Source organism: Xiphophorus couchianus, chromosome 16 (assembly GCF_001444195.1).
Source record: "Xiphophorus couchianus chromosome 16, X_couchianus-1.0, whole genome shotgun sequence".
In the NCBI taxonomy this organism is placed as follows: domain Eukaryota; kingdom Metazoa; phylum Chordata; class Actinopteri; order Cyprinodontiformes; family Poeciliidae; genus Xiphophorus; species Xiphophorus couchianus.
In genome coordinates, this window is record NC_040243.1 from 10,263,898 (window position 1) to 10,283,796 (window position 19,899).

Here is a 19,899-nt window from a genome sequence, read left to right on the forward strand (position 1 = left end):
AAACAGTTTGTGTTGCTTTGAAATGTTTGGGTCTTATTCCTTCCTCTGTGTCAATGTTGATGAGATCAGCTTGGGTTCCACAAGAAATTCCTGAAATTCAGGAAACAAAAGTTAAACCAGTAGAAGTTTTAGAACATACAGAGGGATATTATTACAATTCAAATGATATTTTTACAACATTATAGGGTAATTATGTTATGGAAGTTTAGTGAATATATTTATCATAAATATTTGGACACAAAAAGGCCCATGTTGAGTGGATTCCAGGGAGTGCTGCAAAGAATAGCCCTCTTTGACACACAGATGTGGGTGTTAAGCTACGCCTGGCCGGGTGAGTGGATAATCTCAGAAAAACATGAAGGGACTCAAGTGAACACAAGCAGCTTTCATGAGACACTCGTGGAGTGGGCTAACAGAACCGGTTTCATCCGTTTATTACCGCTCTCTCATTTGACACCATCATAGAATAAAAGCAAACATCAAAGGGACTTACTGCAGACACTTATTGTTAAAAAAAGGGTTTTATACATTCTTAAAAAAAATAAATAAGCATACTAGATTTGCCTAAACTGTTTATAACATAAGTTCCTTGGGAGGCTTAAAACTTCCTGGAAGGCCCAGATTACTGTTTTTTTTTTTTGTTTGGTTTTTTACCTCTGTGAACCTACAAGATTCACTGATATCAGTGTGTTACATAAAATGAGCCTTTTAAGTTATAAAAGTTGTAAACATGGGTTATCTTTATCTGTTATCCGTTCCTTTTTTATCAGAACTATTACATAAAACACACTGCCTTTATGCATGCATTTATTTGCTGGACATAAGTCAAGGTTTTTACCTCCTCACTTCTCCTCCTTGAGATGATCCACAGGTGTGTTTGTTTATTGCTCCTTCCAGCAGACGATGCCTGGAGTTGCCCTGAGAGTTCAGCAATGTCAGCAGAAAGGCATCAGGGCTGTGAGGCTCTCTATCAGAGGTCGGGTGAACTGCAGCAGAGAGGTACGATCAGCTTCCAACACCCTGGACAGGACCGGACTGGGCTGGAGATGGGGCTGCCCTCAAGAGATGCCAGCTTGAGTCTGTGTGGCGGTGGGCAGAAGCACGAGCTTGTGTGTGTGCACGAATGTGTCATTGTGTGTCTCCCAGTGCCTGGTGTATGAACACAATGCCCTGCTGTTTGGCTGTGCCCCCTCTGTCCCAACTCTGCAGCCCTACACATCCATCCCTTTATCTCCTCTTATTCGAGGGCATCTTCTTTACTTTAACATTTTACCTTTCTTTGTTATTTGTTTCATGGGATTTACTGTAGTTCTCAAGTGTAACGAATCAGTTATTTTCACAGAATAATATGTGGTTTATTGAAGATTGTACAATATACATCTCATTTAATAAATTAGACAGAATCAGATAAATACTAAGAGGGAACTTCAAACACAGATGCTCAAATGCTGCAGAAGCTTGAAGTGATGATCAGTGGGGCTACGTTCTTGCCACCATGCAGACGTCCAGGACTGAAAATTGGGTGAAGCCGGTCTTTAAACCTATCCGTGAAGGTGTAAATATGCACTCCTGATTCGGCGCAGTAGAAGGACACGAGGCCTTCGGCGTAATCCAGAAACACTGCCACAGTTCTAGGCCGCTGCTCAAGAGCCACAAAAGTGGCCGGAGCGGTGTTGGCAACATACTGGCCTCCACTCTTCAGGCTCAAAGTCCAGAAGCCATTGGCCGGGCAAACAGTGAACTTGCCTTTCCTGTTTATGGACTGCCTGGCAACGCCCAGGTTCCACTCAATCTTGTCACCAACCTCCACCTCCCAGTAGCACCTCCCACTACTGAAGCCTTCCTTGCCCAGTACATTGGCCACACGGTCAAAGCGTGTGGGATGATCTGGAACCTCCTGAAGCTTGTCGGTGTGCCTCACTCGTTTCCGATCATCTGAGACGGAAAGGAAAGGGTGGGCCGTCTTTCCGCTTAGGTTCACCTCCACTGAGAAGGAAGACAGCGGAAAAGCAAAGAATAATTGAAACGTCATGGCCAGACCATCTGAGATACAAAGATAAAATACTTTCCACCTGTGTTACATCATCAACAAGGCCTTACCTGTATACTTCTCAAGTCTTCTTAGTTCTGAAGACAGAAAAAAAGAAATGTTATTGCCACCTCGTTTACTGCATAGCAGTAACATAATATACAAATCCACAGTCAAAATTACTCACCAGCTTTGGAAAGCCTGTTGACATCTAATTTAATTTTTTCCAAGATGTCTGACATTGCTCTTCTTGTGACTCCAATACAAGGATCTGTTTCAATGCTGACCTTGGACCAGTCCCTCATGTTAGTGGGCTACAAAGGAAAAAAAGAACAATGCTCAGTAGGGGATGACAAGAGCACCTCAACATCATTGTATTTTCTGTTTCAGATGGTAATTCTTACTAAGAGGACTTGCTTCATGTCGTCATTTTGATCAAAAGCCTGAGGATCGGGTTGATTCATGTGGTTCCTCAGTTGCTCAATCTCTTCCTTGATGTCTTTTATCAGTGTTTGCACTCTTTGCTCTTGCTCCTTTTGTTTCTCTTCAATTGCAGAGACAACAGCTTTATGAGTCTCCTCCATAGCACACACCAGGGCCGAGAAGACCTTTTGACTCTCGCGCACCTCACGCAGGTACGAACTCTGATTTAAAAAAACAAAAACACAGAGGACTCATTAAATTATTGAACTACTGAAGTATTGAATTTGTGTTTTTTATGCCAAAGTTTCAACTTACCTTTTGGACATCCAGAGAACATTTTAGCCTCTCTATTTTCTGCAGCCTGTCCTTGATCATTTGCTTAACATCTATAGCCTGTGGACATAGAACAATAACCTCAGCAATACAGTGTATTTTTAAAATCCTTCTTATTATCAAGCAAAGTTAACCTGAGAAAATACAAAATTTAGTTTTCAAATCATGGTTGTATTTATTAAGGGGCATTCAAACCAACCTTGTTCTATGTAAAAACACATAATTGCCCACTTTGTAAAATCATGAATTAACCGATTAACCACATTTTCCACAAGTTACAACAACATCTGATCATTACCAGACCTGTAAAATCAATGAATTACAGAAATGGAACCCATCTAACAACATAAATTAGGCTAAATCATCTCAAAACACTCTGGTACCCTAAACTAAACTAAAATTCAAGAACATGAAAAATAAAGTCTCTGACATCTACCAGTCTGGAAAGTGTTAAAAGTCATTTATAAACCTTTTCAACTCCTGAGTCCATAAGTGGGAATCAAAATTATTCCAAAAGCTCATCAAATACTCATTCAAGAGGTCCAAAGACAGAACATGAAATAATTTTCCAGTATTTTTGACCGCCTAAAATCCTGCAACCCTCACCTGCCTCAGCTGATGTAAGTGTTCATACATGGAAAAACATTCTGTACTAACAAGACAAAAGTAAAATTTCTGTAAAGGTGGTTATTCTGTTAGTTCTGGCAGGGAACTAACACAGCCTTTCAGAAAAAGAAGCATCATATTATTACCAATGTAGTGTTGGTAGTATGATGACCTGGGGCTGCTTTGCTGATTCTGGACTTGGAGGACTTTTCAAAATTGCTAGCACCATAAATAAGCTCTTTATAATCCTAACAGAAAAGGTCTACCCATCAATTTATAGTCGTAAGCTACAGCGGACTTCATTGTTCAGGAGAACAATAATCCTTACAACATCTACAGGTCAACCCTGGAATGTTGCTAAATTAAAGTAATTCTGCAAAGAAGCTTGGGCCAAAATTCATCCACACCATGAAAAACACTGACTGCTGCTTATTGAATATCCTTATTGAAATAGATGTGCGAAGAATGGAAGAACCAAATATTAAATTTAAGGAGTAATTACTTTTCTAATATATACCCAGGTAGGTGTTGTTATAGCTTTTTTTATGTGATGAATAAAGTTATCAGAAAATAAGTGTCACAAACAAAGCAGAGACACAAGAGAATTGTGTTGAGGCAAGTACTTTCTCACATGTCTGTACACTTGATGTTTTGGACTAATCAATGTGTAATATAAGCAAAAAAAGTACCTTCTCTTCTTCTGGTGGTTTCTGAGGTCGTGCTGTTCTATAATTTTCGGAAATATCTGCCAAAATATGGTTGACACTGAGGTCAGGCGTTTTGGCAAACAATCTTCTACAGTCAGGGCAGTATTTGGATTGGCGTTGAGTCCAGAACTGGCTGAGACAAGTCAAGCAGAAGCTGTGTCCACAGGGGATGGTCACTGGGTTGGTGAAGATGTCTCTGCAGAGGAGGCACAAAAAGTGCTTCTCGGGGAGGAGGCAGATGGAAGAATCTGTCATCTGCAAAGAATGATTACATGTTTGACAAGAAATAAGGTACAATATCGTAACAAATATAATATATTTTCACAACTGTAAATTGGTTACACTATGAACCCATAGATCTTGTTTCTCAAGGTATTTAATTATCCTAAAGTTTTTTTTTCTTTTGGTACAATGCTAAATCAGAAGTAATTAGTCAGAAATGGGAACATACTTTGCAGTATATCAAGATGAGTAAGCAAGATATCCCGTAAGCTCAGAGGCACTGACAGCATAAATGAAGAATATAATTTTAGGTTTTACATGTTGAGCTGAAACATACCCCTTTGACTGTCTTCTCTTCCTTGGTGCTCATTGTCACTCCCAATTGTATTCGCGTTTTCTGTGATCTTGGTTCAGATAGATTAGCTGAGAAAGGAAGCAGAAAAGTATGTAGTCAAACAGGTAACTACCAAAGATATTAGTCTCCCTGTAAAACTGAAACTTCTAGGAATCGGTTTTGATTTTCTTTGAGTAGTCTCTCCCTGTTTTATTACGCTGTGATAACAAAGTAAACCCTTGTTATATAAGAGGCTCATAAAAAGCTCAAAGAACTTACATAAAGGATCATAAAGTCAATTTTTTAGATAAAAGAAAACAATCTTAAAAATGCTTGACATAAATGCAGTCTTACCTTCCGCTCTTTTCCACAAAGCAAACTTTTCCACAGAGAAACTATTAAATTGAGGTAAGAACAGAAGAATACTGAACCTTTTTGTTCTGAACAGGTGTGCTCAGCTGTGAGTGTTATCAAGGAGAATGGGCAGGTCTTTGTAGGGAATGGCAAACATGAGCAAGCTTTAACTCCACCTCTTATGGTACTGAGCCGTTCCTTAACTCATTGCACAACAAGGGACTGAAGGTGGTTCAACATACTGAGTGTTCACGTGTCAACAACAAACAATATACTGTTCAATCAGAGTTGAGTGAATAATTTTTATTCACCACAATATTTTAAATTTAGACACCACCAACAGATCCTTGAAGTATCTAAATAAAACAAATACATCTTTTTGCACGAAAAGCCTTAAAACAAATAAAGCATTTATTGCAATCAGATCAACTTAATTCGAGAAAAATGAAAAAATTCAACACTTTATTTGAATACATGTCTTTGTTCTTATTGCAGACATATTAAAATTGAAAAATAATTGTTCAGCAAAATCACCATTTTCATTCCTCTTTACATAGTCTTAGTAGATTGTTCAGATTTCTAGGACATATCTCTGTGTCCAGATAGGTCCAGATATCTCTATGTTTGGATCATTATGGTTTGTTTAATTTATGCTGGAGGACACTGAAATAAAATGTATTTTAAAGAATTCATAATGCCACGCACACAAGGTTATAAGTCATTTAGAAAGACAGACAAGCCCACAGCATCACATATCCTCCATGGTGGGCATGGAGTGGGATGTTATATGGGCCCATAGTTGCCTGTCAAACCTGTGAAAACTAAGTGAAAAGCAATCAATGTTCTAAGAAATACCTTTCAAAGACTTTCAAAATAGGTAAAAAAAAAAAAAAATGCTTAAACAAACTGAGGCATCAGAAGAAAGCCTCAATCAAAACAAAACATGATGAATGAGAAATGACTCCATGTGTTTCAACTTCGGCACAAATAAGCAAAAGCCAAACATTTATTTCTACACAGAAAAATTAAGTAATCATCCTGTCATGTACGAGGAACTGCAAAGAAACGGTTAATGAAGATAGAATTAAAATTGAGTCTAGCTGGTGGGGCAACTCTGTTCTCCATATGCTTGATTGCCACATGAGCAGTTCCGCCTGCAGATCCACCAACCACCCCACCTATAACACCATAAAGAACTATTCCTCCCACCCCCTCAATAGATCCAAAAAGTGCACCAATCACGGCCCCCACAACTAAACCAGTCCCCAGCCCTCTGGCCAGGGATGTTCTGAGCCAACCGTTATCAAGCTCTGCCTTAGCCTGAATCTCTGCACGTACATTGGCGATGTAGGCATCCTTCTGAAAACACAACTCCTCTGGCATATACTGCTGCTCCATCTCATTCCATGTTCGCTTTATCTCCTCTGCCTTCTGTTTCCTGAGCCTTTTCTCCTCCTTCCTCACACTGTCCTCTGCCGTTTGGAAAGTTCTGCTGGAGAAGTGTCCCCCTCCCAACGAAGCCACCATCAACTCAATCTTTCGCAGAAACTCCTTGTCCTGGCTTCGATCTCTCCAGTTCTTCTTGAAAACATGAAAGCGCCCGCCATACTTCTCAATCAGTTCTCTCAGATACCATTCAGTCTTCTTCACCCTGTTTTCCAGAGAAGCTCCATCCAAATTTCCTTCATAGGCAAAGAGAACCATGCAGTGTTTCAGGCAGTTTGCTCCAAAGCGTCTTTTTAGCAGCCAAGGAGTTTTCATGTCATTTGGGGAGATTTTCTCAATGTCAAAGGCAACAAGAAAGGCATGGGGACCAGGTATAACTAAACACTTAGACCTCCTGAGCTCCATCTTCCTCTTTACATGAGTTATATCCTTGTCATACATATTTGGTCCGTTGACCACTGCTACTGGTCGACCAGACAGCTCTCCCTTGTTCTTCACACTTGCAGAAATACTGATAACATCCTTTGAAAAAGCCTCCTTTCCAAGTATAGCATTGGTTAGTTGGAACTGAGAGGGTCCGCTGCTACCGACCACCAAAAGCCTCAGTTCCTTTGGAGATCCTGTCAAGATAGGAGTCTGAGATTTAATTTAGCTTCAAATAATGCTATGAATTGAAGTTTTAGCTGTAAATTTAAACAATTCAAAAGGAATAAATAGAAACATGTTGCTTAGTTCAATCTCTTTCCTAATACTAAAACTAAACATCTAGTTTCATCTGCATTTCTACAGTATTAAATGTAAAGTCTTACCTTTCTTTCTTTTATCCATTTGACTCTGATTCATTCTCTTAAGGGGGTTTAAATAAACATGATCACTATGTATCTTGTGCGCAGTGAAAATGTATCTGTGTCCTTTGCTCTTGTCTGTTTTAGTCTGCCTCTGTTGGGTATCAGATTTGATATTGGCTGGAAAATATCCTCAGGGTCAGAAACCAACAGTGAGCTCATCCACATTTATTGGCGTGTCAAATAAAAATCTTTGTTTAATTATTTAATACATTTTCCTGTTTTGTATCATGTGGTGTAATTATTTAATACATTTTCCTGTTTTGTATCATGTGGTGGAAATCATATGGTATGCCAAAGAGTTTAGGAATATTTCAATTGTTGGTGTTTGTTTTCTTATTACTTATTTATTTTTTAAAAAGCTTATTTTCTGTTTGATTATTGATCTTTTCTCTGTAATGATATAAATGGTTTGATCTTAACCTGGGACCAGCTGATGCTTGAAAATTCCAATAAAGTGAACTCAATAACTTAGTAAATGTAGCAATATTTTTATATAAATAATAAAAAAAAATTATTTAGCAGAAATAAATTGGTCATCAATGCAACCATACGTATTTCAGTTTGTATCATTTAGTTAGTTGTTTTAAAATGCAGCCAACATTTGCTCTAAGTTAAAATAAATTTCTAAAATCTAAACAATTTTAGATATTAGATCTAACATCTATTTTGTTAGAGGTTAGATATCTAACAAAATTATACAATTTTTGTGGCATCTATACCTGTCATGTTTGAATACTTGGTAAACAAGTACCTTCTTATTTGAAGGCATAAGGATTACTTAATACATGATGTTGGAAAATCCAACCTTAAATTACAAAACAAAATAAAAATAAATAAATAAAATGTGCAATTTGCATTGTAATGGTAACTCTCGTCTAAGATCAAATAATTGGGTTTAATACTAAAACTAGTATTTTTTAACAAAAGAAATGAATAGAGTTACATAATCAAACAGTCAGGATAAAACATGAGTCACAGCAGGAGAAAGCGTGAATTCGGTTCGATAAATCGCCCCCTACATTAAAGGATGGTTATTTGAACACATAAATAAGTTTTGTTCTGGTAAAATAGCGCCTCCATGTGATAAAACTGCAGAACATACCAAAATTTATTTGACGTATTTCCTGTTTAGACAGACGTCACACCCTCTAAAACAATGGACGGAAAAGCATGTTTATATTGATTATTTGTGACATGGTTGTCATAACAACCGGTGTTGTAATGGAACGTTGTAGGATGGTGTGATCAGACAGCTAAATTTGTTAGCAGGATGATCACACACATGTTCCGTAAAGCCAGTTGCTTCTCACCGGGGCTGCGTCGCTTTTCTGGCCTGAAAGTGACGGAACATGTGCCCGAGAGTCCAGCTTCCCCTCGTCTCACTGAACAGGCGTCATTATATGTGCACGTAAGCTACATCTTATCCTTTAGCCGAGTTAGTTATCGGGGCCTAGCATAGCAATGCATGGAAGGCACATTCAACACCTCAAAAATAACTGCCGCTTCCTTTCACCGTTAATGCGGCTCGTACCGCTGCGTGTCCCCTCACAATATATGTATATCAAAACGTGCGGTTAGATCCCGTGAGGGGTGCCATTACTTTTGTTGGCATTTCGAGTAACCATGGCGACGTAATTATCGAAAAACGAGCCAAATTCAAATCAAAACAAATTCTGATACTTTTTTTTGTGTCAGACTCAACAGAGAGAATTTCGTCTGCCCCTCTGTGTCTCACTTACACGCGACAGTTTTCATGTTGGATTAATTGCCATAGCAATAGGACACTGAGGAGAACAGAGATGTAGAGAACTACATAGATGGCTGAAGGTAAGAAGAACTACAGTCATGGCCAAAAGTATTGAGAATGACACAAATATTATATTTTCACATGATCTTCTGCCCTCTGGTTTTCATGTGTGTATGTCAGATGTTGTCATCACATACAGAAATACAATTGCAATCATATTATGAGTAACAAAAGCTTTTAATGACAGTTAGAATGAGTTAATGCAGCAAGTCAATATTTGCAGTGTTGACCCCTCTTCTTCAGGACCTCTACAGTTCTCCCTGGCATGCTCTCAATCAATTTCTGGACCAAATCCTGACTGATAGCAGTCCATTCTTGCACAATCAATGCTTGCATTTTGTCAGAATTCCTAGGTTTTTGTTTGTCCACCCGTCTCTTGATGATTGACCACAAGTTTTCAATGGGATAAAGATCAGGGGAGTTTCCAGGCCATGGACCCAAAATCTCTATGTTTTGTTCCCTGAGCCAGTTAGATATCACCTTTGCTTTATGGCAAGGTGCTCCATCATGCTGGAAAAGGCATTGTTCATCACCAAACTGCTCTTGGACGGTTGGGAGAAGTTGCTCTCGGAGGACATTCTGGTACCATTCTTTATTCATGGCTGTGTTTTTAGGTAAGACTGTGAGAGAGCCGACTCCCTTGGCTGAGAAGCAACCCCACACATAAATGGTTTCAGGATGCTTTACAGTTGGCATGAGACAAGACTGGTGGTAGCGCTCACCTCGTCTTCTCCAAACAAGCTGTTTTCCAGATGTCCCAAACAATCGGAAAGGGGATTCATCAGAGAAAATGACTTTACCCCAGTCCTCAGCAGTCCACTCCCTGTACCTTTTGCAGAATATCAGTCTGTCCCTGATGTTTTTCCTGGAGAGAAGTGGCTTCTTTGCTGCCCTCCTTGAGACCAGGCCTTGCTCCAAGAGTCTCCGCCTCATAGTGCGTGCAGATGCACTCACACCTGCCTGCTGCCATTCCTGAGCAAGCTCTGCACTGCTGGTAGCCCGATCCCGCAGCTGAAACACTTTTAAGAGACAGTCCTGGCGCTTGCTGGTCTTTCTTGGGCGCCCTGGAGCCTTTTTGGCAACAATGGAACCTCTCTCCTTGTTCTTGATGCGATAGATTGTTGACTGAGGTGCAATCTTTCTAGCTGCGATTTTCTTTCCTGTTAGGCCATTTTTGTGCAGTGCAATGATGACTGCACGTGTTTCTTTAGAGGTAACCATGGTTCACAGAAGAGAAACAATGATGCCAAGCACCAGCCTCTTTTTAAAGTGTCCAGTGGTGTCATTCTTACTTAATCATGACAGATTGATCTCCAGCCCTGTCCTCATCACCACCCACACCTGTGTTAATGGAGCAATCACTGAAACAATGTTAGCTGGTCCTTTTAAGGCAGGGCTGCAATGAAGTTGAAATGTGTTTTGGGGGATAAAGTTCATTTTCTAGGCAAATATTGACTTTGCAATTAATTGCTGTTATGCTGATCACTCTTTATAACATTCTGGAGTATATGCAAATTGCCGTTATAAAAACTGAAGCAGTAGACTTTGTAAATATTAACATTTGAATCATTCTCAAAACATTTGGCCATGACTGTACAGAGATAGTGAACCACTCAGTTCCTACAGAGGAGGTCAGAGCTTCCAGTTAGAACTACAGAGATTCCACCTTGGAGGAACATTTACTACAGACAAGGTGGCAGAAGAGCAAGTTCCATATGACTCATGAAACTTGATGCCCCTAAACTGACAACCACTTTGGACTCTCAAAATAAGAACAACACATTCCCTACAAAATAAAAGCCACTGGCAGCATTTAGGCTAATTTGAGCTTATACACTAATTTTAACATACTGAATGGAGTAAGTCCATGTTACTCAACATGCTTGTGACTCTCCACATGCTATTGAGAACATTGTAGCTTACTTTAGCATTAATGCTAATTTATAACATCAGAACCCTGGGTTCCAACCGATGGGCACACTTTGGCAGGCCCCTTTCTTCAGAAATGTTCTAATTTTAAAGTATTCTACTTTTAATGCATATATTATGTATGCTTTAATTTTTGTTCTCCCTCCCTTAGTGGCCCTATTGTCTCCGAAGGTGCACCTACTGCAATTTTAACAAATACATATCCAAAGAGAACAACGAAGACATCATGGCAAAGTGTCTTCAGAGGGAAACTGAGACATTGCTGCAGCTCAGTCAAGTGTCCTGGTATGTTCATTCATTCAAGTCTCTCTTGGGTTCAACCCTGCATGCAGGTTACCACTAATGCAGTGCAGATATATGGATACCCCTTCAACTTTTTTATATATTGACAACTTACAAACTGAAACTTCATTGCAATTTTCTGGAATTTTAAGTCATGCAACACAAAGTAGAGCATATTTGTGAAGTAAAAGGATAATGGTTTGTTTATAAAGCAGTTTCCTGAGTTTCCTCAGTTTCCTCCATACTTTGTAGAATCACCAGATGTAAATCTTTTTTGTAATTCTATTGATTCCAAAAGTATTCAGTCAATTGAGACAATCTTTGTACATCAATTTTCAAGTTTGGCCACAAATTATTAATTTAACTGAAGGTGTGGACTTTAAGTGGGTCTTTCTATCTCTTGAATATGCTTTGATCTAAATGGACATCAGCCACAATCTCAAGTCCTGTCAGCACTCAAAATCATTCCATCCGTCAATCAACTCTGACCAACGTTTTTGCTTCTTTTCTATGAAGACCAGATTTCAGAGGAATGTAAAAACAATTTAGCAAAGCGTGTTATCAGTTTCCTTCAACATCACACTTAATACACTGAAGATTGTGAACTGATCATGCTAAAATCTGAAGAATTTTAAGAGATATAAATACTTTTGCCCTGCAAACACCTTTGCAATCCTTTGGTTTTGACTTGCAGCATCACATCAGTTTTTTTTGGTGGTGGGACTCCAAGCCTGGCTCACCCATCAACCATCGCTAAGATCCTTGAAACGGTTTCCAAGCAAGTGAATCTCTCAGATGAAGCTGAAGTTACACTGGAGGTAAACCCTACCCCTGTGGGGATGTCAAAGTTAAAAGACTACCACCATGTTGGGGTGAACCGTTTCTCCATTGGCATCCAGGTAAACAGAAATGTTAGATTTTAAGGGTCAGAAAATTATGTCCAGCTATTGCTTATAACACACTGTTATTCCCACAGTCTCTGCAGGACAAGGACCTGAAAAGTTTGGGAAGAGACCACAACTCCCTGGATGCTTTGCAGACTCTGGCAGAGGCCAGGAAGCTGTGTCCAGGTGGGGTGTCGGTGGATATTATGTTCGGACGCCCCAACCAAACAACTGACTTGTGGAGCAGAGAGTTGTCTGAAATGCTGAGGGTGTGTGATGACCATGTGTCTCTGTACCAGCTGACCCTTGAGAGAGGTACTCAGCTGTTTAAACAGGTTCAGTCTGGACAAGTAACTATGCCCACAGAGGAAATTACAGCAGAGATGTACCAATGTGCCAGAACAACTCTCCAGCAGCATGGCTTTCAGCAGTATGAAGTGTCTAACTTTGCTAAAAATGTAAGTGTGTCACAAACAGCCTCATATTATCAATAAATTAAGGATTTTAAAACTTAGATTGACTTAAACACAATTTAAAGGCAACATAGGTAATAAAATTCTACTTGTTATTTACCCTTAATATTTAGTTAGATATATGAATGAAAGTTCAACATTTATATACCTGCACATTAGTGCACAGTTCAGAGGTCTGTGTAAATAAGTTCTACGAAGTAATCATAAATCCTTTTAGCAACATATTTCATACAACTAACATCTGTTTTTCTTTGCTGATTGTGTAAAGTCTCATTCTGCATAAAATTACAAATACCAATGTGCTAAACTCTTATGCACAATGATGAGCTGTTGAAATCCCATGTTGAATGAATAAAATTAATCATTTTCCCCTTGTAAAACTACAGGTTTTTAGTTTGATGTTTCATGGTTCCAAAGTAGTGTTAAAATATGTTGAAAATGTACATGAAAAAGACCAGGTATCGGATTAAAATCACTTATGTATTTCAGAAAATATTTCATTTAGAGTTACTTTTTTTCTTTTAGTTTTTGTATGTCAAAGTACATGCAGTTACTGTCTATTCTGAATAAAATTACTGTCTGAATCTGCTTCAAAGAGTAATAACAAATGGCAAGAAAAAAACCTATGTCTTCTTTTGTTTATCTGGGAAAAGAACCATAAAGGTCCATCTGAATAAATTAGAATATACCGTAATTAAAAAGTTAATTTACTTCAGTGATTCAATTCAAAAAGTAAAACTTATATAAATTTGTCACATTAAAATTATATTTTTTTATTGTTTATTGCTGTTAATTTAATAACTTATCTCACTGCAAATGAAAACCCTTAATTAAAGTTTTTGAGATTAGAGTACTACACTGGAGCAATAAAAAAATATTTTAAATCCAGAAATGTATCTACTGTGTATTATATGCATTTAGTACAATGTTGCTGGTAACAACAGAGAAAGAAACAACTAAAACAAATCCAGTCTAACATACCTCCACTTCAGGATCATTGCATTCTAATTTATTGAGATGTGTTTTGAATTTATTAGCAGTAATCTGTCATTCTATAGTCTTGTTTAGCTGTGTTGATTAGTAAACTTGCATAATATTTAGTTAGCATTAGAAAATAGCAATATTGTGTCAAAATCAGAGTGTTTGAGAATTAGAGATGTGATTCCGTTTAAAATCATAAATGTGCTACTTCTTAATGAGATGACGTTTGTTCTGTGCCATTGCTCACAGTAATAACACCTGTCTTTGTGTTGCACAGAATTCAGAGAGTCGTCACAACCTGAGCTACTGGAAGGGAAAACAGTACATCGGTGTTGGCCCTGGTAATTTAAATGAGGTGTCAGAACCACTGGTGGATGTTGGTTGTTCTTTTGCAATCTTATTTGCGTGTGCTGTGGAACAGGAGCTCATGGACGTTTTGTTCCCCTGGGGGAGGGAGGCGTTACCCGTGAGGCCCGGACACAGACCCTGGAGCCAGATGTGTGGATCCACGAAGTCCGGCAGCGAGGACATGGGACAAGGAGGCGGATCCAGCTGGGCCATCTTGAACTGTGAGTTCTTACACTTACAGGCAGTAGCGTTGTGTCTTGCCATGATTATTTCTGGTGATCACACAAGATGACACATTGTTGCAGTTTCCCAAAATTCTCTGGCCATGTGAAAATGTGACACTTAGTTCACAAGATGTGTGAGTGGCAGGGTTTTAAGGTCTCTGTGTATGCATGTGCTGCAACTCTGAAACATTCTGTCCACATTAGAAGAAGCTGTATTGAGACCTGTCCTTGTTAATTCTGAATGATTTTTGTTTTGCAGATTAGAGGAGGTGTTAGTGATGGGAATGAGAATGACCAAGGGCGTTAATCACAAGGTGAAGCTCACACAATAGACTTTTTACTTTCTGTGTGAATGCCTCTGTCACTGAGGAGAATGTCGAGTAGTGAGTAGTTTTTGTAAAACCTGAACATATTTGTCACAATTTTCTGCCTTTTTAAAGCACTGGGAGCTGTTTAGCCCTGAATTAAGTCTTCTTGAAATATTTGGTGGATCTCTTGCTGTCCAAGAGCTGCTGCAGAATGGACTCCTGATTCTTGATGACAGGTGATTTCATGTCTTTGCTTTTCTACTGTCATGTTTACATGTAAACACATGCAGTTGCAATCTATATGAAGCTAGATCTAGCATATTTTTTGTTTGGCATAATTAATTAAGCAAACACTGACTCAGACACTTTGTTCATTATTCTTTCTTATTAGGGGTTTGAGATGTTCCTGGGATGGTCTGGCCTTATTGGACAGCATGCTTCCTGTTTTGCTGGTGGAACTGGATAGAATTTTTTCCCCAAAAACTGGCAGCTAACTGACAATGAAGATCTATAACTCTTTAAATCACAACCATGTAAAAAAAAAAGAAAAAAAAAAAGAATTTGCACAATCTGTTGAATTGTCTAAACATGACAGTTATGTGTAAAAGAATAAACTATTTATTTGTTTAAAAAATATGTCAGATTTGATACAATCTGTTGTTTTTTTTAGAAATACTCAAATATTTTTCTTCTGCTTTATGTTTTTTTAATGAATAATCTTTTGTAACCCTCTATGCAGATTTAACAGGATATTAGATGTCAGTTTAAAAAGTGTGTTTTATATCTTCATTTCTTTTCTTGCAGTCTTTTTAAGGTTATTTTAAATACAACAAGAATATGTTTGATTTTAGACACTTTTTTGTAATATTTGCTGCTTTATTGGTGGAGATAATACTAGTGCCTGGAGTAATTAACTTATAATTAACTATTTTATATATTAACTATTTTATATTAAACTATATTATATTTAACTATTATATATTTATAATTAACTTAGATTGGTTAAAAACAATACTCTATTTGGATGCTACATTTATGTACTATAATGCCTTGTAGAAGTATAGACAACCTTTTAAGATTTTCCACTTTGTTATGTAACATCCAAAAACTTTTGTGTATAGTTTTGTGATTTTTTTTCCCTTTTCTGATAGAGCATTCTATTTATTACAGAATTCAAATGAATGCAGAAACCTGGTAAGAAATAGTGAATGTTTTACTTAAACATAAAATATGTTTATGTTTTATGATAGATCGATGGATTTTTCATCACTGAAAAATCCATCATTTCTGAATGATGGATTTTGATCATTGAACATATGATCATCGGTACTCTTTGTCCAATCTACCGGGACATACCCCAGAAAATTAACTACTGATTTTTGTAAATGTATGTATTTGGAAAATAAAAATGTGAAGAAATTGAAAACAGTGTATTTTACTCTGTTTACAGTTTTTTTGTATCTCAATTTTTTTTTATTATGCACAGAATTCTGCTATGTGACAAGAGATGAAAATAAACATAATGTGTGAATATTTTCCAAGGCACTAAATCTGCGATTCTGTTTATTATTTAATTGCTGGCATTTATAGGCTGATTTATATTTTCAAACACGTTTTTTTCCAGAGGTTATGTAACGGTGCAACGTTTGTACAAGAAAATATATACATTTTTGATAAATTCCAGAGTTAGCTCTCCATCTCACAAATGTTATTGATTTGTTTATTTAACTGCATGAAAGGAAAAGTGGTTGAAATGTGGCGTGACTTAAAAAGTAATAGCAGGATCTAAGGAAAATTACTGACTGTAAAACGAGTGGATAAGTTGCCCTCTGGCTTCCATGTGGGCTCTGTCCATGGTGCTGATCTCATTGCAGCTCTCCTCTTATCATTCGCCCTCTCCTCCTCCTTAAAAATATCGCCTTAAGGTTTTGTTTCCTAAAATACAACGTGATTCAGATGTGTGTAAACTACCGGAGCTGATTAAGCAGGATTGCTCCTGACACATTGTAAGGCTCGTTGCCAACCCCAGAGCGTCGTGGGCGCTCCGAAATGTGAACAATCTCTCGTGTCTGATTGGAGACCCTGGAAGTCGTTTTGAGTCATCCTCTCTCGCAGATGATCCCCCATCCCACGCTCCAGGTTTTTTACATCCTCACTTGACAACCATCAAGTTCTTGCGTAAATCATTTTCACATTCTCGTTGTAATCGACAAAATGTTTGATCACTGAGCGGAAAGAAAAGAAATCAAGCACGACATTTTAAACAAACTTTTAATAAAGGATGCAATTACAGAATACAAAAAAACCAAAATTAGTGCACCGGTCCGGCCAGGTGCTACAGAGTATAACTCCTTACATGTTATGACATTGCAGCATACTACTACAATTTTGTTTTGTCGAGAAGTTTCATAATTCATTGAACCTGACGCTTCTCGGGTTTCTTGTGTTGGGTGCTTGATCCAAGCACCAGTCGCAGGTCGCTGGTGAAGCTCGGGCGGCGCGCAAGGGGGTCCACGGCGGCGCAGGGTGCGCCGAGTCCCCGGGAGTGCCTCCTCATCCTGATGCCCCGTTTGCCCACGCACAGCGATTGGTAGCTCAGTATGGGGATGATCTGATGCCGCGACGGCCTGGTCTCGTCGGGCAGACCGCCGAGAGCTGCGAGAGCCTCGAAGACAGCCTCCAGTCCGGCGCCTGTTTTAGCGGAGGTTTCGAAGAACGGCGCGTCTTCGCCCAGGATGTCCACCACCTCGGAGTTGCTGAGAACTCTCTGTGCGTCCAGATCTGCTTTGTTGGCGCACACCACCACTGGCCCCCTCGCTGGGTGGTTGGGCTTTTGGAGTTTTGCCTTTGCGGCTTTGATTTCGTCGAGCAGCTCGCGGACTTCTTTCAAAGACTCTCTGTCATCCAAGCTGAAGACCAGGAGAAAAATATCACCTGCAAAGACAAAGAAAATTATTATAATTCAGTTTAAGGACATCGACTGTTTTTCTTGGTTAAACTAAGCCATAACCCGTCCTTACCTGTCAGTATGGATAATCTCCGTTTGGCTGGAAAGTCTTTCTCAGATGCCGCATCCAGCAGATCAACCTGGTATGTTTCCCCTCCTATGTGGAACATCTTGCGATAAAAGTCCTCGACAGTAGGCTCATAGTGTTCTTCATAGTCTTCTCCTAAGAACCGCCGGAGGATATTGGTTTTACCCACTTTGGGTGCCCCGAGCACCACTACTCTGTAACAGTTCTTCGACTTGGTCGCACCCAACTCTGTCAGGTCCACCGGCTTTTTGGGGACTCGATCAATCGACACCTGCCGACGCCCAGAACTTGAGGATCTGCGGGAGATCATTCTCTTATCCTGCCGTCTCCAGCAACCTTTGACAGTTTTGATGATGCCCATGCCCGTTTTGACTATGTTTGAGACTTTGGGGTGTTGGGATCGCGGGATGAGAGCTGCGCTCTGCAATACTTGGTGCGCAATTCGTGAATGCTGATGCCCGGTGAAAGAGTTGAACACTTCGAGGATGCCATCAACGGGAAGGCAGAACTTCTCAGTTGTGTTCATCCCTTTGGCTCTTGCCACCGAGAAGCCTTGAGTCTAATCAGCGATCGGTCTCCTCTCCTCCCTTCATGTGTGCTCCGCAACGGAGCTGAGTGCCGTCTCTTATACCCCTGCTGAGAGCCCATGCAGTCTCTGCGTCATCGCTCTGGCTCAGAAAGTATGCCTTTTATAGAAGCATGAAGCACCCGCATAATGTCCAATTAAAAAAAAGGAAAAAAAAAAAAAAATCAATTTCTCTTTCGAAAAAAGTCTAGATTCATCTAGAAATATAGGTAGACATTACCTGCAGAACATTGCTTCAACATGATTAAAATCAAGTTAAAATTATGCATTTGAACAATTTGTTCTGAGAAAAACACTCGAAGATGAAGGGTATCATGATCCGTCCAGTCCTATAATTAGACGCACTCTACCTTTTTTTTCAGTTTCCTCTCTCATGATGGATAAATGGATAGTTTATAGACTAATGGATGCAGAGCAGTCTAATATCCCCAAGTCCCTGCAGACATGACACTGTGGATTGTGGAGTGCTAAAAGTGATTAACTATGTTCTCATGCAATTTCCTGCAGTCGTGATTTAGTGGCAAACATAATTTGCTTTCATATCAGTTTTTTCCCCCCCACATGGTTACGGCATTTCACTGTGAGAAAACATATCAGACTGAACACATACAGCACACCCTGCTATAACAGCGCCAGGGAAGATGTATAGATTTTGAATTCTGTCTCTGTGGAAGCCCCCCCTTATATTGTATTACATTATATTGTCACGACTAGCTCTAAAGCACTCTCCCTGCTCTGTGATTCACACAGCCTCGGGATAAATGATTCCTCTGCAGTACTCCCAGAATTTTATGATGGAGGATTTTACAACTGTATAATACCAAAGCCCAAACTTCTCCAAACTGGTACAGCAAACTTGCTTGTATTCATTGTTTCATTCAAGCGAGATCATCTAATAAAACTTAATATTAACATCACCCATCACGAATTGCTTTTTAAACTGAGGTATCCTTAAATTGCCTTAAAATTCTTGCATTGATTTGAAACAATCAAGGATGAAGAGTTTGGACTCCATGCAAGATTACCACCCACACACACGCTTTTCCTGCACTCTGTGTTGTAGCATACACAGAATTTGAAAGGGATCTTTCTGCTACAGCTGTGCGTCTGCTTGGCAAAACACAATTTTAAAATTTAAAAACCCTCACACACTGATTAGCAATAAAAGTGTTCAGACACGAGCAAGTTATACATCCTATGAATGCAGTTGGAAACGTGTTTCTACGACGACCTTGATGTTTTCTCTCATCCATAGGCTAGAAGATGAGCTGTGTTTCGCCTCCACAAGGACTTATTTTAAGAGAACTTTGCAAAGCTTAATTTCTGTTGACAAAGTGTCCCAACTTTCTTACTGAAGGGGCTGTACTTATATAAAAGAACACAAATGAATCAAAAGATAGACATGGTAGAGTGAGGACAGCACAATGGATGCTGAAGGACATCACCAAGCTCTTTCTCAGTGCAGCGCAGAAGCCAGAACATGAGGTTTTCTACGTCAATATGCTTTTCAATGAAACAAGGACATGCTGAGTTGAAAAATCACAGAATGAATTCTTTTGAAAAGAAAATGCTTTAAAAAGAGTGTATCTATTTATATCTATATCTATATCTATAGATAGATAGATGGATGGATGGATGGATGGATGGATGGATGGATGGATGGATAGATAGATAGATAGATAGATAGATAGATAGATAGATAGATAGATAGATAGATAGATAGATAGATAGATAGATAGA

General features: G+C 39.0%; 4 protein-coding genes across 5 annotated transcripts; 1 reads left to right on the forward strand and 3 right to left on the reverse strand.

Annotated features, from left to right (window-relative positions):
- Window positions 1-21: 21 nt before the first annotated feature.
- btr02 (bloodthirsty-related gene family, member 2) lies at window positions 22-9,108 on the reverse strand. Of its 2 annotated transcripts, none has more exons than XM_028041917.1 (9): window positions 8,613-9,108; window positions 4,658-4,743; window positions 4,081-4,353; window positions 2,768-2,845; window positions 2,434-2,673; window positions 2,217-2,343; window positions 2,101-2,127; window positions 839-1,986; window positions 22-90 (listed from the first exon to the last, which is right to left on the reverse strand). In XM_028041917.1, exons 2-8 carry the CDS (start codon window positions 4,688-4,690, stop codon window positions 1,442-1,444), a joined length of 1,323 nt encoding a protein of 440 aa, XP_027897718.1. In that variant the 5' UTR covers window positions 4,691-4,743; window positions 8,613-9,108; the 3' UTR covers window positions 22-90; window positions 839-1,441. The 2 variants fall into 2 exon arrangements, with proteins under 2 accessions (XP_027897718.1, XP_027897717.1); XM_028041916.1 differs by lacking the exon at window positions 8,613-9,108 and adding an exon at window positions 5,009-5,151.
- Window positions 5,476-7,138, reverse strand: LOC114159773 (GTPase IMAP family member 7). Its single transcript, XM_028041919.1, has one exon. The coding sequence runs from the start codon at window positions 6,893-6,895 to the stop codon at window positions 6,050-6,052; it is 846 nt and encodes a 281-aa protein (XP_027897720.1). The 5' UTR covers window positions 6,896-7,138; the 3' UTR covers window positions 5,476-6,049.
- On the forward strand, window positions 8,420-15,174 carry rsad1 (radical S-adenosyl methionine domain containing 1). Its single transcript, XM_028041918.1, has 9 exons — window positions 8,420-8,710; window positions 11,190-11,323; window positions 12,015-12,219; window positions 12,297-12,662; window positions 13,936-13,999; window positions 14,080-14,227; window positions 14,490-14,544; window positions 14,671-14,774; window positions 14,930-15,174. Exons 1-9 carry the CDS (start codon window positions 8,573-8,575, stop codon window positions 15,030-15,032), a joined length of 1,317 nt encoding a protein of 438 aa, XP_027897719.1. The 5' UTR covers window positions 8,420-8,572; the 3' UTR covers window positions 15,033-15,174.
- Window positions 15,175-16,792: 1,618 nt separating this feature from the next.
- Window positions 16,793-19,021, reverse strand: rasd2a (RASD family member 2a). Its single transcript, XM_028041433.1, has 2 exons — window positions 17,559-19,021; window positions 16,793-17,472 (listed from the first exon to the last, which is right to left on the reverse strand). Exons 1-2 carry the CDS (start codon window positions 18,097-18,099, stop codon window positions 16,952-16,954), a joined length of 1,062 nt encoding a protein of 353 aa, XP_027897234.1. The 5' UTR covers window positions 18,100-19,021; the 3' UTR covers window positions 16,793-16,951.
- Between the last annotated feature and the right edge of the window lie 878 nt (window positions 19,022-19,899).

What these genes read in the sequence shown, in the direction of transcription:
- btr02 (XM_028041917.1), bottom strand. Translation starts at nt 4,690, where the DNA reads ATGAGCACCAAGGAAGAGAAGACAGTCAAAGGG. An exon ending in AACCACCAGAAGAAGAGAAG is followed by an intron (nt 2,846 to 4,080) that starts GTACTTTTTTTG and finishes CTATGTCCACAG; the next exon opens with GCTATAGATGTTAAGCAAAT. An exon ending in GTTCTCTGGATGTCCAAAAG is followed by an intron (nt 2,674 to 2,767) that starts GTAAGTTGAAAC and finishes TTTTTAAATCAG; the next exon opens with AGTTCGTACCTGCGTGAGGT.
- LOC114159773 (XM_028041919.1), bottom strand. Translation starts at nt 6,895, where the DNA reads ATGTATGACAAGGATATAACTCATGTAAAGAGGAAGATGGAGCTCAGG.
- rsad1 (XM_028041918.1), top strand. Translation starts at nt 8,573, where the DNA reads ATGATCACACACATGTTCCGTAAAGCCAGTTGCTTCTCACCGGGGCTG. An exon ending in CAGCTGGGCCATCTTGAACT is followed by an intron (nt 14,228 to 14,489) that starts GTGAGTTCTTAC and finishes TTTGTTTTGCAG; the next exon opens with ATTAGAGGAGGTGTTAGTGA. An exon ending in CCAAGGGCGTTAATCACAAG is followed by an intron (nt 14,545 to 14,670) that starts GTGAAGCTCACA and finishes GCCTTTTTAAAG; the next exon opens with CACTGGGAGCTGTTTAGCCC.
- rasd2a (XM_028041433.1), bottom strand. Translation starts at nt 18,099, where the DNA reads ATGAACACAACTGAGAAGTTCTGCCTTCCCGTTGATGGCATCCTCGAA. An exon ending in GAGATTATCCATACTGACAG is followed by an intron (nt 17,473 to 17,558) that starts GTAAGGACGGGT and finishes TTGTCTTTGCAG; the next exon opens with GTGATATTTTTCTCCTGGTC.